This window comes from Camelus bactrianus, chromosome 7, assembly GCF_048773025.1.
Source record: "Camelus bactrianus isolate YW-2024 breed Bactrian camel chromosome 7, ASM4877302v1, whole genome shotgun sequence".
Lineage (NCBI taxonomy): Eukaryota > Metazoa > Chordata > Mammalia > Artiodactyla > Camelidae > Camelus > Camelus bactrianus.
Window position 1 is genome coordinate 50,703,668 of NC_133545.1, and position 14,052 is coordinate 50,717,719.

The 14,052-nt window shown below is 34.1% G+C and overlaps 1 protein-coding gene across 1 annotated transcript in view; it reads right to left on the reverse strand.

Annotated features, from left to right (window-relative positions):
• The window catches only part of AHR (aryl hydrocarbon receptor), a 44,422-nt gene that overhangs the window by 20,636 nt on the left and 9,734 nt on the right, over positions 1–14,052 (reverse strand). The window contains exon 2 of the mRNA XM_074367385.1: positions 11,976–12,163. Within this exon, the coding sequence (XP_074223486.1) occupies positions 11,976–12,163 (188 nt within the window). The remainder of the gene's footprint in view (positions 1–11,975; positions 12,164–14,052) is intronic.

Here is a 14,052-nt window from a genome sequence, read left to right on the forward strand (position 1 = left end):
TCCTCATTGAGAGATCAATGAAGCAATTAAACAAGAATTAATGATGAAATTTAGAGTATAAATACGTCACAGTATTATAAGATTGTAATATTGTAATTATTATCAACTGATTCAAGTCTTATTCCCACATGCATTTAACCATATCTATGTTTCCTAAGACTTCACTATCCTTCATTATATATCTAAGCTCAAATTTCCCTTTCTCCCTACAAGCCAAATATTTCCTCTACAAAACACATGCTCTGAATTGTTCAAGAGAGAAACTCATGAGAAACAAATATTGGAATGTGGTAGGCTGTATTTTGTACTTTGCTACTGTAGTTTTGCCTTTAAAAAGAAAGAATGATATGATAAATGTCTTGCCAGGAAAAAGCATAAGCCTTTTAATTGTTGATATAAATTAAATTTATTTTATAATATTTACCATCCCCTTTATTACTTTTGGTAAGAAAAGTTAAATTCCAATCTCACATCAATATTAGCATGAAAGACAGCAAAGCTATCACTCATTATAAATTTCAACTAAATACATAAACTTTTATAAATTAGAAAGGGTTAAGTAATGTAGTATTTCTTGAATATAAGGAAAAACATCCTCAATTAGTATGGGTAAGTATCTATAAATAATTTCCTAATCATATATTAAGTATACCTAAAGAGAGTTTCTCTTCACATCTACATTGTTTGAGATAAAAGATACTTCATTTCAGTAACATGAAGTTTGATTTTTTGGGGGCAAATGAAGCATTTTCCTTTTGAGGGAAAGAAGGAAGAAACTGAAATTTAAAATAACTGTTATGTTCTAAGCTTCTAGGAGAAAAAGATTAGGTCTATGCAGTTCGATGATACTGACGTATTTTTTTCTGCCTAGAAGTTTCTAATCACCAGGGCAGAATAAAACTAAATTCAGTTTTTAAAAATGCAAATTTTAGGTTATAGCTTTATGAATGAATGTAGGTTGCATAACTGATGGTTACTGTCTTTTTAGCAAATCTAGAAAACACTATTCTAAAGCTGAAAAAGTCCTTAAAAGTTAGATCTATTCTTACTCTCAATTAAGTGGAAACTGAGTTCCAAAGATGTTACTCAGCATTTTTCAAACTTCCATGGACATGAAAAGCACCTGGAAGGCTATTAAAATACGTTGCTGGACCTCCCACTCCCAACTCTAGAGTTTCTGATCCAGTAGGTCTAGGATGGGGTGCCACAATCTGCATTACTAACAAGTTCCCAAGGGATGCTGAGGACAAGGTACTACATTTTGAGAACTAGTGACTTAGGAAATAACTTTAAAAATATTCTGGATCTCATTTCCTCATATTTTTAAAAATTATCATTCCTCTGCCTAAAGAGTTCATTACTAACATGAATGTCTTCAGGAAGTAACTCTTCCCAATTTCATAAAGATGAAAATATCAGCACATAATGTAAGACTGAAACACAGGGCAGTAACAAAAAATTCTATATGTACAGTTGATCTGTGAACAACATGGGGATTGAACTGGGCAAGTCCACTTATATTCAGTTTTTTTCCAATAAATACTACAATACTATACGATCTGTGGTTGGCTGAATCCACAGCTGTGGAACCTCAGATGTGGAGGAACCACAGATATGCAGGACTGACTATAAAGTTACATGCTGATTTTCAACCTCATTTTGTTCAAGAGTCCACTGTATACAGTATGGAACAGTGACATGAAAGGTATTATCTGTAACCACAAGGTTAGTTAACTGAACAAGCCTCCATGTCACCTGCAGCTGGTGCTTTCCTTACATAACACAATCTCCCCAACTTGGGCTAGGACAAAGGGAGGGGATGCTGTCTCCATCACATGTAGACTAGTCATCTGAAACTACACACTATCAAGAATTCAGCAAGGTAGCAGGATACAAGATTAACATACAGAAATCAGTGGCATTTCTTTACACTAACAATGAAATATCAGAAAAGGAAAGTAAAGAAACAATCACTTTTAAAATTTCATCCAAGACAATAAAATACTTAGGAATATATCTGACCAAGGAAGTGAAAGACTTACATGCAGACAACTACAAAACACTGATTAAGGAAATTAAAGGTGACTTAACGAAATGGAAAGGTATCCCATGTTCTTGGATTAGAAGAATCAATATTGTTAAAATGGCCAAACTGCCCAAGGCAATCTACAAACTTAATGCAATCCCTATCAAATTACCGAGGACATTTTTCACAGAACTAGAACAAATAATCCTAAAATTTATATGGAATCACAAAAGACCCAGAACTGCCAAAGCATTACTGAAGAAAAAGAATGAAACTGGAGAAATAACCCTCCCAGACTTCAGATAATACTACAGAGCTACAGTCATCAAAACAGCATGGTACTGGTACAAAAATAAACATATGGTTCAATGGAAAAGAACAGAAAGCCGAGAAATAAATCCACAAACTTTTGGTCAGTTAATCTTTGACAAAGGAGGCAAGAACATACAATGGAGCAAAGAGTCTCTTCAGCAAATGATACTGGGAATAACTGGACAGCTGCATGTAAATCAATGAAGTCAGAACACTCCCTCACACTATACACAAAAATAAACTCAAAATAGCTTAAAGACTTAAACATAAGACAAGACACTATAAACCTCTTAGAAGACAACATAGGCAAAACATTACCTGACATGAATCTCAGCAGTGTTCTCCTAGAGCAATCTACCCAAGTGATAGAAATAAAATAAGAAATAAGCAAATGGGACCTAATTAAACTTATAAGCTTTTGTACAGCAAAGGAAATCACAAGCAAAACAAAAAGACAACCTACAGAATGTGAGAAAATACTTGCAAATGATACGACTGACATGCTTAATTTCCAGAATATGTAAACAGCTTACACAACTTAATAAGAAAAAAACAACCCAATCCAAAAATGGGCAGAAGATCTAAACAAATTCTCCAATGAAGACATACAAATGGCCTATAGGCACATGAAAAAATGCTCAATATCACTAATTATCAGAGAAACGCAAATCAAAACTACAATGAGGTATCACCTCACACCAGTCAGAATGGCCATCATTCAAAAGTCCACAAATGACAAATGCTGGAGAGGGTGTGGAGAAAAGGGAACCCTCCTACACTGCTGGTGGGAATGTAGTTTGGTGCAGTCGTTATGGAAAACAGTATGGAGATTCCCCAAAAGACTAAAAATAGACTTACCATATGATCCAGCAATCCCACTCCTGGCCGTATGTCTACAGGGAACCTTAATTCAAAAAGATACAGGCACCCAATGTTCATAGCAGCACTATTTACAATAGCCGAGACATGGAAACAACCTAACTGTCCATCAACAGATGACTGGATAAAGAAGTTGTGGTATACTATACAATGGAATACTACTCAGCCATAAAAAAAACAATAAAATAATGCCATCTGCAGTAACATGGATGGACCTGGAGAATGTAACTCTAAGTGAAGTAAGCCAGAAAGAGAAAGAAAAACATCCTATGATATCACTCATATGTGGAATCTAAAAAAAAAAAAAAAAAAAAAAGACAAACAAACTTGTTTACAAAACAGAAACAAACTCACAGACACAAAACAAACTTATGGCTACCAAGAGGGAGAAGAGGGTAGGAAGGGATGAATTGGGAGTTCGAGATTTGCAGATACTAACTACTATATATCAAATAGATAAACAACAAGTTTATACTGTATAGCACAGGGAACTATATTCAATATCTTATAGTAACTTATGGTGAAAAAGAATATGAAAATGAATATATGTATGTTCATATATGACTGAAGCATTATGCTATACACCAGAAATTGATGCAACATTGTAAACTGACTATACTTCAATAAAAATTTTAATAAGAATCCAGTGGACAATAGAATATTCTGTAAAACTGACCATAAAGGCACTCCCACATCGTGTGGGCAAATTTAAGGCTAGAAAACAGAAGAATTCAATACAGACAACTTTAGGTTCATTAAGTTGATCCAACGTGACTGCCTTTCTCACCTTAACCTCCCAGTGCTGACACCTGAATGGCTATATGTCTTCTAAGGACAATCAAGAACCAGAAATTACCTCCTCTAGTAGTATTATTTTTCTGTATGGACTTTTTTTTCATTTTAGCTTACCTTTTCATGTGCAATTTTCTCTTTGACCCTCTCAGAACTTGAAGCACCAAATGAAGTCCTCTTTAAGCAAACTCATTATCACCTAGCTAGGTTTCATATCTCTCTCTCTCTCTCTCTCTCTCACACACACACACACACACACACACACACACACACACACACACACACACACACACACACACAGATTTGCTTTCCTCTATCTCTGCTCATCCTTAAAGCATTTCATCTCCAGTATTTTTCCTCTTACTCTATATGCTTTCCCTAGAAATATTTTATTCACTTTTCATTTAAATTTTTTTAAATGAAAAGATTTAAAATACTACCCCAACTACATAATGATGACTCCAAAATCTAAATCTCCAGCTATGAACAAATAAATGAATTTGAGCTACTGATTATAAATGGTTGATCAAAAAGTCAAAAGGCCATAAGAGCAGGATTAAAAAATAAACACATAAGTATGATTACTAAATAAAGATGGTCAGTGGTAATATAACTGTATTTCAATATAGACCTTAAAGTGATTAATTTTATACTGTATGTGAATATGGTTTCTAAAATGCTGTAACACAGATGATGCTGTGTATTTCTACTACCAGCTCAACAAAAGCCTCACAAAAAACTCAAAACAGTTTAACTACAGACATTTAAAATCTGCATCAGGGAAAAGAGAGAAAATTGCTGAAAGTTGGCTGGCTCAATATTCCCCCAGTGGCAATCCTCTGTAAAAAAAGAAAGCTGAAGCCATAAATTTATGACCAACTGGAACTGTTCATGGCCAAGCAATTAAGGATCAAGGATCCTAGAGTCACACAACACTAGGTAATGATCAAAGAGAAAACCCATTAAGGAAGTAAATTTAAAAGACACAGGAAAGAAGCAAAACATAAAACAAAGGGTATAATGAGTTTAGGTTCAGTTTGAATCTCTGATATGTATTCACCACTGTGCTTTTTTAAAACACTTGTCAAAGTACAGAAAAACACTCAAGAGATGAAAGTATAAAATATCATAAAAGTATTTTTTCATTTTATTTATGTATTTATTCATAGAATTTAATGAATCTTATACTGTAAATTAGAACATCTGAGGAAAAGAGAGATTAAATTCTTAATCCAAAGATGTCATATTATTAAATTAAGGGCCAGGGTTTGACTACACTGCAACTTGACTCACCATTCTTTTTATTCATCCATGTTTCAATTTGCATGGATTTGATTATGTTAAATCCATAAAGTAAAATTTAAAAGAATCTTTAAATTTTATAGTTTTAGTTATGGAAGGTATCATGAATGTTAGGGTTTCATGTTTTCAAATGTGAATTCTGGGGAAAAAAAATACAGAGCTAAATTACAGCCTAAAATGGGTAACACCACGGGTTAATGAAACTCAACGCTATCTGATGATTTCAAATGTACTGATCTTTTAGGCAAACTTTAGACATTTCTATAATTAAGAAATCACATTTGCTATGATACTGAAATTTTGTAAATTACTTGGCACGCAATTTTTTTTTAAAGTGGATAAAATTAATACACAAATCCTGTGAATGTAAAAGCACACATATGAATCCATTAAACTTTGTAACATCAACCCTTAAAGAGGCTATTTAATTCATTTTCACTGTTTGTTCAAGTTCATTCTTCGCATATATACATACATACATATTTGTTTTTCAAGATAATGCTCTGGTTACACAGATACCAAAAAAGGATTAAAATCCAGTGAGACACACAAGCTGAAGATGAATAAATATAACAGCTCTCTTATAAAAACCTAATGAACTGGAAATGAACTGTTTAAAGTATCTACCAAATTCTGTTCTTGGAAGACCAAGGAGAGAGCACATATAATTTTAAATTTAAAATAAAGTCACCCAAGATCCAAGTAAACAATGAGACTGAATAAATGTTAGATCATGACATGACTAGTTAACTGCTGTCATTCCCTCCTCTCACAGCATTGTTAAACGTTGTGAATTTAAAATATGACCGTATGTAAAGTATCTATATTTTATAAAATGGTGATCATTTTGAGCATGTATAATGACTCACAACTCATTTTCTCTACATTACCTAGTTTTTAAAATAACCAGAACACTATTCCCTGTGACAGTTGCAAATACAGGACTTTGGAATTAGAAGCTCAGATCCACCACACTCACCTCTACCAGGCTTAATGTAACCTGGACAAAAATCACCTTTCTCTTGTTTCTAAGTTTTCCTTTCCACAAATTAAACTTGTACATTGTAATTACAAAGACGTCATAAAGAATAACTCATGACTCAGATATAAAGATGTAAAAGATGTCACAATTAATGACTATATTTTAATAGTACAGTAAGTACTATGAATATTTTATTGAATTAACAAGTACTATATATGCTTTTGACCTTCACTATTATCTCAAAGAAAGAAAACTTTTCTGCCTTTTTTACCTTATTAGATATTTGTGTCTCAACAGAGAACGTGGATTAGTCATTCTCGTTAATTTTGGGGGTTGCTGTCAAAAAGGAGAGTAATTTAAACAATACTTACATAATGAGGAGTATTTTAAAAAGTGATAATGAAATCTAATTCAATTTTTTTTGTATGCTGAAATTACTCTTACTGAGAATAAAACATTACCATACTGATTCAGATTGGTTAACAAGTCCAGTGTCCACTGTCTGATCCTGGCATTAAGAGACACAATATAGGAGAAACAATCCTTTTCTTTCACATCAACCAATTAAAAAGGTTGTGTTATAAGTATCCGTATCACAGTGTCCCTTAATAAACTAGTATTGATTTCAGCCATTAAGTTACTTAAACTTATTAAATATTTTTCATCACAGAAGTAACATGATATTTGAGTTTAATACTCATTTTGTGACTTGGGTCTTCCTTTTATTTTCCACATTTGTCTTTAATTACAAATGGAGAGTTTAACTTTAACATGCTGGAATTTGGTGGAAAAGTGTGAACATGATGTTACAGATTTCAGCATTCAGTCTGTATTTCTAAGATGTAAGCCCACACTGACTTGCCAAGTCAGAGCTCCACCTGGTCATTTTACTGTCTCAGGCTCCCCCTACTTGGATTTAACCTATCAACAGGCAAAAACTGCACTTCCTTTGTTTATTTTACCAGCATCAGAAAATAGCGGTTCTGAATTTTTAAAACGTGTTTCCTAAAAATAGAAAAGGCTCTTGATAAACATAAATTTTAAAAAATCCTTAAAGAGCTATAAGGAGGGAAGCATAGAAGGTAACACAGAAGAGCAATGTTACTAAGGTAACTGAACAGAACTTAAAAACAGCTTCTACAATTTCAACTGATCTATTATGAATACTTCCTTATTAATCCTTCAACATGTCTAAATTTGTCCATTGTGCAGAAATTAAAAATAAAGTATCACCTTATTCTGGAACTTTTAACCTGTCAAATTTACAAAGGGAGTGATTTTTTTTTCCTTTAAATCCAAAATTCTATTTGTACATCCCATTTACACTGACAAAAATTAAAAATACGCCAAGGTTGCCAGACTGCTGCGAAGTACAACAGGAACATCCAGCCAAGGAGAAAACGACCAGTGGCCCAGGAACAAGGTAATAAACGTAAAGGGAAGACCAGGAGCGAAGAGCATGGCAACGGAACACAAGGTGCAGTCCTGCAAGTGCCGAGAAAGGGGGCGGTGATACCAATTGGAGCAAAACAGATGTACACAGCGTGACGTCTGAATCCTTCAATACTTCATGTTTCACTGTACGAACAAGCCAATCAATTAAAAACCATGTAAAAACTTTCCTACTGCTAAAATTCCTTAAAACAAACATTCCCTGCATCTGTATATTTAGAAATAGAGACTAAAATAACTGATAAAACCAATCATTTTAATTGATTAAAAGAAAAGAGATTATCGGAAGTAGTAAAATAGTAACACCATAAACCAAGCCCTAGAAACATAATTCTAAACATATCTAGAATTTCAACATGAAGTTTACATTATTTCTCAGATATGTTAGTAAAATCGAGTTAATATACATTTACTGAAGGCCCACTGTGGGGCAGGCATTGTTATAAGTCCTTAAGGTGTAGCAATAAAGACAATATTCTCAAGGAGCTTCTACTCTAGTGACAGAAATAGGCAAATAAAGAACATGTTTAAGTGCACCCAAAAGAAAAGGGCATTGTATCACGAAAATGAAAATTTTTATAATTGATTACTTCACCATCTGTAAAATAAGTAGAGAATACAAATGAAAAACAATTTGTCTAGAATACATACAGAATTAAACATTCAAAGATTCCCTCAATCATTTCTTCAGGTGACACCCACCTCCTAGTTCTTTTACCTCCATTGAAAACACTCCCTAAATGTTGCATTTTAAATATTTAACGTGCACATTTTTAAAGGACTTCACATACTGTATTTGTCACAGTTTCTGAGACACCTGACCTTGAGCTATTAAAGGGCAGAAGCCTTTTCCCCCTCTTTTTCTTCATAAATTCAGCACAGGGCACAGTATTTAGAATAAAGCACAATCCTGAATTACAAAACTTATAAAAAAATTTTCAATTGAATAGTATCAAAGAAATGGCTTCTAACTTTACCACAACAACTCTTATTCAGGTGCTTCAAAGTTATATCCTAGAATGTTCTGATTAATTAGAAATGAATAAAGATTAATGCTGTACTTGAAACTTAAGTGTTGCTTTTCAGACAGTCATAGAGGTATAGTCATGGCTCCAAAGTTTAAGAAGATCTCATCCAAGTTGGATTATTTAAACTTGCAATAAATAGATGTATTTTCTTGGAAAAATATCTATTGTTACAGTAAAACTTGAGTTTCCTTTCTAACAAGATTGTATGATTACTCGTTTATATTGTTCTTTCCGCAGGAATTCACACACCCCCTGTTTGCATCCTGTTATTCACTTAGCGCTTCCCTTAGCTTCGCTATACTCTTTCCCTAATACAGTGGGAGAGTGGTTTTAACTGCACACAGAAATCCTAATCGCTGTCTGCACGCTCCAAGTCTCCTCGTTTGCATTCAGTATTTGTTCAGTCATAAGGATTACTTGAAAATTTTCTTCTGTGCTCTCAGAATATTGCACCGCCTTCCTAGACCACTGGTGGTCTGGAGAAGACTTTGGGATCCTTTTCACTGATTATTTCCCTCACCTTTCACCTAACTGTGTTCCTGTAGTGAACAAGTCTAAGAAACTGCTTAGAGTACACACACCACTGAATCCCAAGCAAACACACTGATAGTCTTTCTAAAATTCTGTGTATTTGGGTTTGTCTTTCTAAAGTCATAGGGGAAAAATGTTTAAGTAATGCAGCACATAATCAAAACCAGGTTAAATCACTGCCTCAGTCTCATCTAGGATGCTTATAAATATACAGATTCCTGGGTCCAACATTATACAGAATCTTCATAAAAAGGGCATGCCCTAGAATGTGCATTTTAGCCACCTTTCCAGGTTATTCTGATGCACACTGATGTACAAAAACCAATAATTCAAAGCACCTGAAATTAAAAATAATGTAACTGATGAAGGAATGACACAAGTAGAGTAGTAAGATCCTACTGTCATATACACTGAACCAGAATAAAAAATAAATTCATTAATGAAGAGCCAAGAAAACACTTAACAAGTAAGAACTGCACAATGAGTCCTGCTAAACTATGACAATCTTTATAAGGGAGACTTTGGAATCATTTTTACTTGAGGTATTGAGCAGGATACACATCTAGTCATGAATATATATATGCATACTTAGAGATTTTTACATTAAATATACATACATTAATGTGTGTATGCACATACACACACATAGAGAGCCTAGAAAGCAGTAAGTGTGTTAGTACTCAAAGGGCATACTGCCTGTTCTCTAAGAAGTTCAGTTTTTCTCCACTTCTTCTAAACAGGGAACAACCTCTACATTTTTTTCTCTTTTTAACATATTTGATTTCCTTTTATAAAAGAGCAGGAATGAAAAAGCAAAATGATTCACATCAATATACCTTTATAAGAGTTAAGGAATGCCTCCCTGGTTTCTAGACCATAAACCCTCTAAGGGCAGAGACCACATCATACATGTCATGGATCCCACCCTCCCCAATCACAAGGTCAAACAGTAAGCACAGCATGTGAATAAATGCTGAAGATCTGGACTGCACCCCAAGAAGCTGGCAGTGACCCTGAGGTTAAAATCTACGATAGGGGCTCCCAAATCTGCCACACCCTCAGAACTTATGATTCTGTTGTTCTAGGATAGGGCCCAGGATCCAGTAACAATTTCCAGGTTACACTAACGCTGCTTGTCTGGGGACTGCACTTTGAAAATCACAGATCAGGAAAAAGTCCTCAAGATTTTGCTATATAAATGGTTCCTAGAAAAGTAATTGAGATATAGTCAGCAAAAACAATATAGGGAATACAGAAACCTGGGTTCTGGTTCCAGCTCTACTCACAAAATAACTGTAACACACACAAACACACACACACACACACACACACTGAATATCATATAACTCATCTCAAAGATGGCAGGTCTGGTATACGTGAAGGTTGAAAATTCAGACTTTTTATATAGATCAAAGAAAATTTAAGTGTCTACTATCAACCTTTAAATATACAATCTTCCCTGAAATTATCCTCAAATCAATGTATATTGCCCAGATCACAATACTTAAACTATATAGCTTTTATCCAAAATAAAAAACATACAGTAAGCAAACAAACAAATAAGTAAAAAGATGCTCAGACTAAACACAGCAAACTAGCTAAACATGAACCTAAAGGGAAATTACTGTCTTGCAATATTCTCACACAAACTGCAAATTCAAGAAGCTGTCAAGGTGTCACGGGCAACGATACCCACATCATCTGACAGCTTGAGAGAAGGGCACAATCTCTGGCTACCTTGAAACCCAGTAAGACCCTTCATCTTATCAGGATCCCTATGTGATTTGTGAGCATGCTGAAGTTTGAGAAGTACTAATATAAGCCATTGAGCTTTTATCATTAATTCTTCACTACTGTTCATAAAATAACATGAAATATTTAAAAGACTGAACATTCCCTGAAAAATCCTATTTCTGACATAACAGACAAAAAGAGAAATCAAGAAATTACTTTACATCAGAAGACACAATGAAACATTACTTTCAAACAAAAACTTCCACTTAAAATACTTTCTGACTATGAAATATTGTGTGATTAAAAGGTAACAAATATCAACTGGTTCAACTCCCAAGCTTTATAGCTGTGTAAACTGAGGTACAGGGATGCAACGGGTTTAGTTAAAGTCAGTTTGTCAGTGGCACAATGGAGAATGACTCCAATAGTGCAGTGCTCTTTCTAGTGGGGGGAAATTTTTTTTAAACTACGTTTTCCTGGAGGAAACATATAGTTAATTCAAAGCACTAGAAGTATACATAATTTTGAAAGGGTAAGTGAAATGATATATCTATGAAACATATTGAAAGAAATCCAGCAAAAATCTATCATCATAGTTAATATGTATTTTATTCTTTCCACTGAAAAAAAGACTTTGAAAAACTGAGTTGGAAGGAGAACCGGAAAGTGACAAATTAATATGAGCATTATGATTTTTAATGAATAACACCATGTATCATTTAAGAGGCAGCATCTGTTTGATGAATGAATCTGGAAAACTGATTTTTGGAAATATTAAAATTTTGGCTTTGCTACTTAAGTTTTACTATACAGCAATAAACAAAACTTTTTCACATATGGCTCATTTCTGCAGCTTTCAACACAGAAGCAGAAAGAGCCATATTCAACATAAGTATTTTGTAAGCAATTCTAGAAAAATTAAACCCTTCTGTCTTACCATCAAAGAAGCTCTTGGCTCTTAGATAACTGACACTGAGCCTAAGCACTGAAAGTTTGTCCAGCTTATTAATAACATCTTGTGGAAAAGGCAGCAGGCTAGCCAAACGGTCCAATTCTGTATTAAGTCGGTCTCTATGCCGCTTTGAAGGATTCGACTTGATTCCTTCAGCTGGGATTGGCTTGACACTGAAAAACAAACAAAATACCATAAAATACATATAAAGCAAAAATTTCTATTGCATTATAATATCGCCTCAAATATTTTTCTAACAAAGCAAACATCTAAAATCTACTTCAAGTTCACATAAATCCTTTCAAAATTCTCCTTTCATATCTTAATTAAGAAAAATAAGGGAATGGGTAAACTCCTTCATAATGTTTTATTAGAAACTTATGAACCCATCACAGTAAAATGCTGAGTACATCTTATATATCTTACACATTTGTGGTACCTGATTCCCAGTTAACAAACCTACTAGGATTTTTCCCCCTCAAACAAAGCCATTGTTGGGGGGAAAAAAGAATTCTGCACTAAATGATGTGACAATTATGCTTCTTTTGCCATCTTCTACAGAAGTCATCTTGGCATCATTTATGTTGTATATAAATAAGAGAGCCTTAAATAAAAAGCTGATCTTCCTCATCCTCAGCTTCCTACATTTAACACTTTCATCCTGTCAGAGGCAACTTCTCAAAGCTGCTTCAGCACTTCCATAGGGTCCTCCAAACATCTAATGGGGTCCTCCAATATGGAGGCAAGAAAAAATTTGACTTTATTTATATTTCTTGATTGATACATATCAGAGGTTAACTATGATTCCTGGCAATTTTGCTTTTATGACTGGTCAGTAATTCAATTTCATTATTAGCTTTCCGAGTTTGTGTCTCAACTAGAAAATTCAATGAAACCCCAACATTTAGCATGATTTTCATCTGAGAGAAAAGATACTAATGGTGAGGAGTAAAACTTGAGTTCAGCAATGAGAAACTGGAGTTCACACAAAGTCCTTAGCTGGGATTTCCTAAAAGAAATTCATCATTTAAAGTGAACTGACAGATCATCAGACACCTAATGTAGAAATATAAACTAAGGACATTGAAAAACCAAAGCAATTTTTAGATCCTGTCTCTGCACCTTTTCTTTTGCCAGAAAAATAAATAATTATCTGGAGTATTCTTACAATGAAGGCATTTTTTCTCCAGTTTTACTGAGAAAAGGCTTTTTTGACAATTCAAATTATAGTATCTTAAAAAGTAGAAACTGGCTTGAGTATAATACTATTAATTTGACTTGATCAAAACATTTCTAGATAACTTATGTTTTCAATGTTATATGAATATGAAGAAGTAATACTTTATGCAAAAAGATAATAAAAAGTAATATGAAACTTTAACATGTTTTTCACATTGTCCCTGACCAGTAATTTCTTCAGAACTCATCTATTTCTATTATAGGTCATGTTATTTCTATAAAAAATAGGAGTAATAAATTGGAAAAGTAGCATATACAAAATAAGTCAGTAGATACTTTCTCCAGACTATTTATATAATTGCATACTTAATAGAAATTGGTGACAATTTCTCTAGCTACTTCCTCTAATCATATGACATTTATAATCAAAGTCAAGTCACAACTAATTACTGCATTTTTCCAATTAATCAACTGAATTTCAACTTTTACCTATAATGCATTTCTGCCTCATTGAATAATTCTCTACTGACGAATCACCTGTTAAAACAAATATTTATTTGCACCCATCATGTCCTGGGCAGTCCAGGAAGAGTCTTCTCCTACATAGTCAGAAGTGCTCTAGCAGCTAAGTACAGCAAGCAACTGCTTGAGAAAAAGATTCTGATAGAAAAGGTGGTATCTGAGTTGGATCCTGAAAGATGAACAGAATTTGAGGAGGCAGCAGGACAGAGGGATGGTGAGGAACGGTGAGGGCGGCCCACCTGGGGTGTGCAGCACAGGGTGTGACAGAGAGAAGGGGAAGCCGGTTAGGTCCACGTTCTTCCAACAAATACTGACCACCCACCATGTGCCAAGCACAGAACACCGAGCAGTGAACAGAACA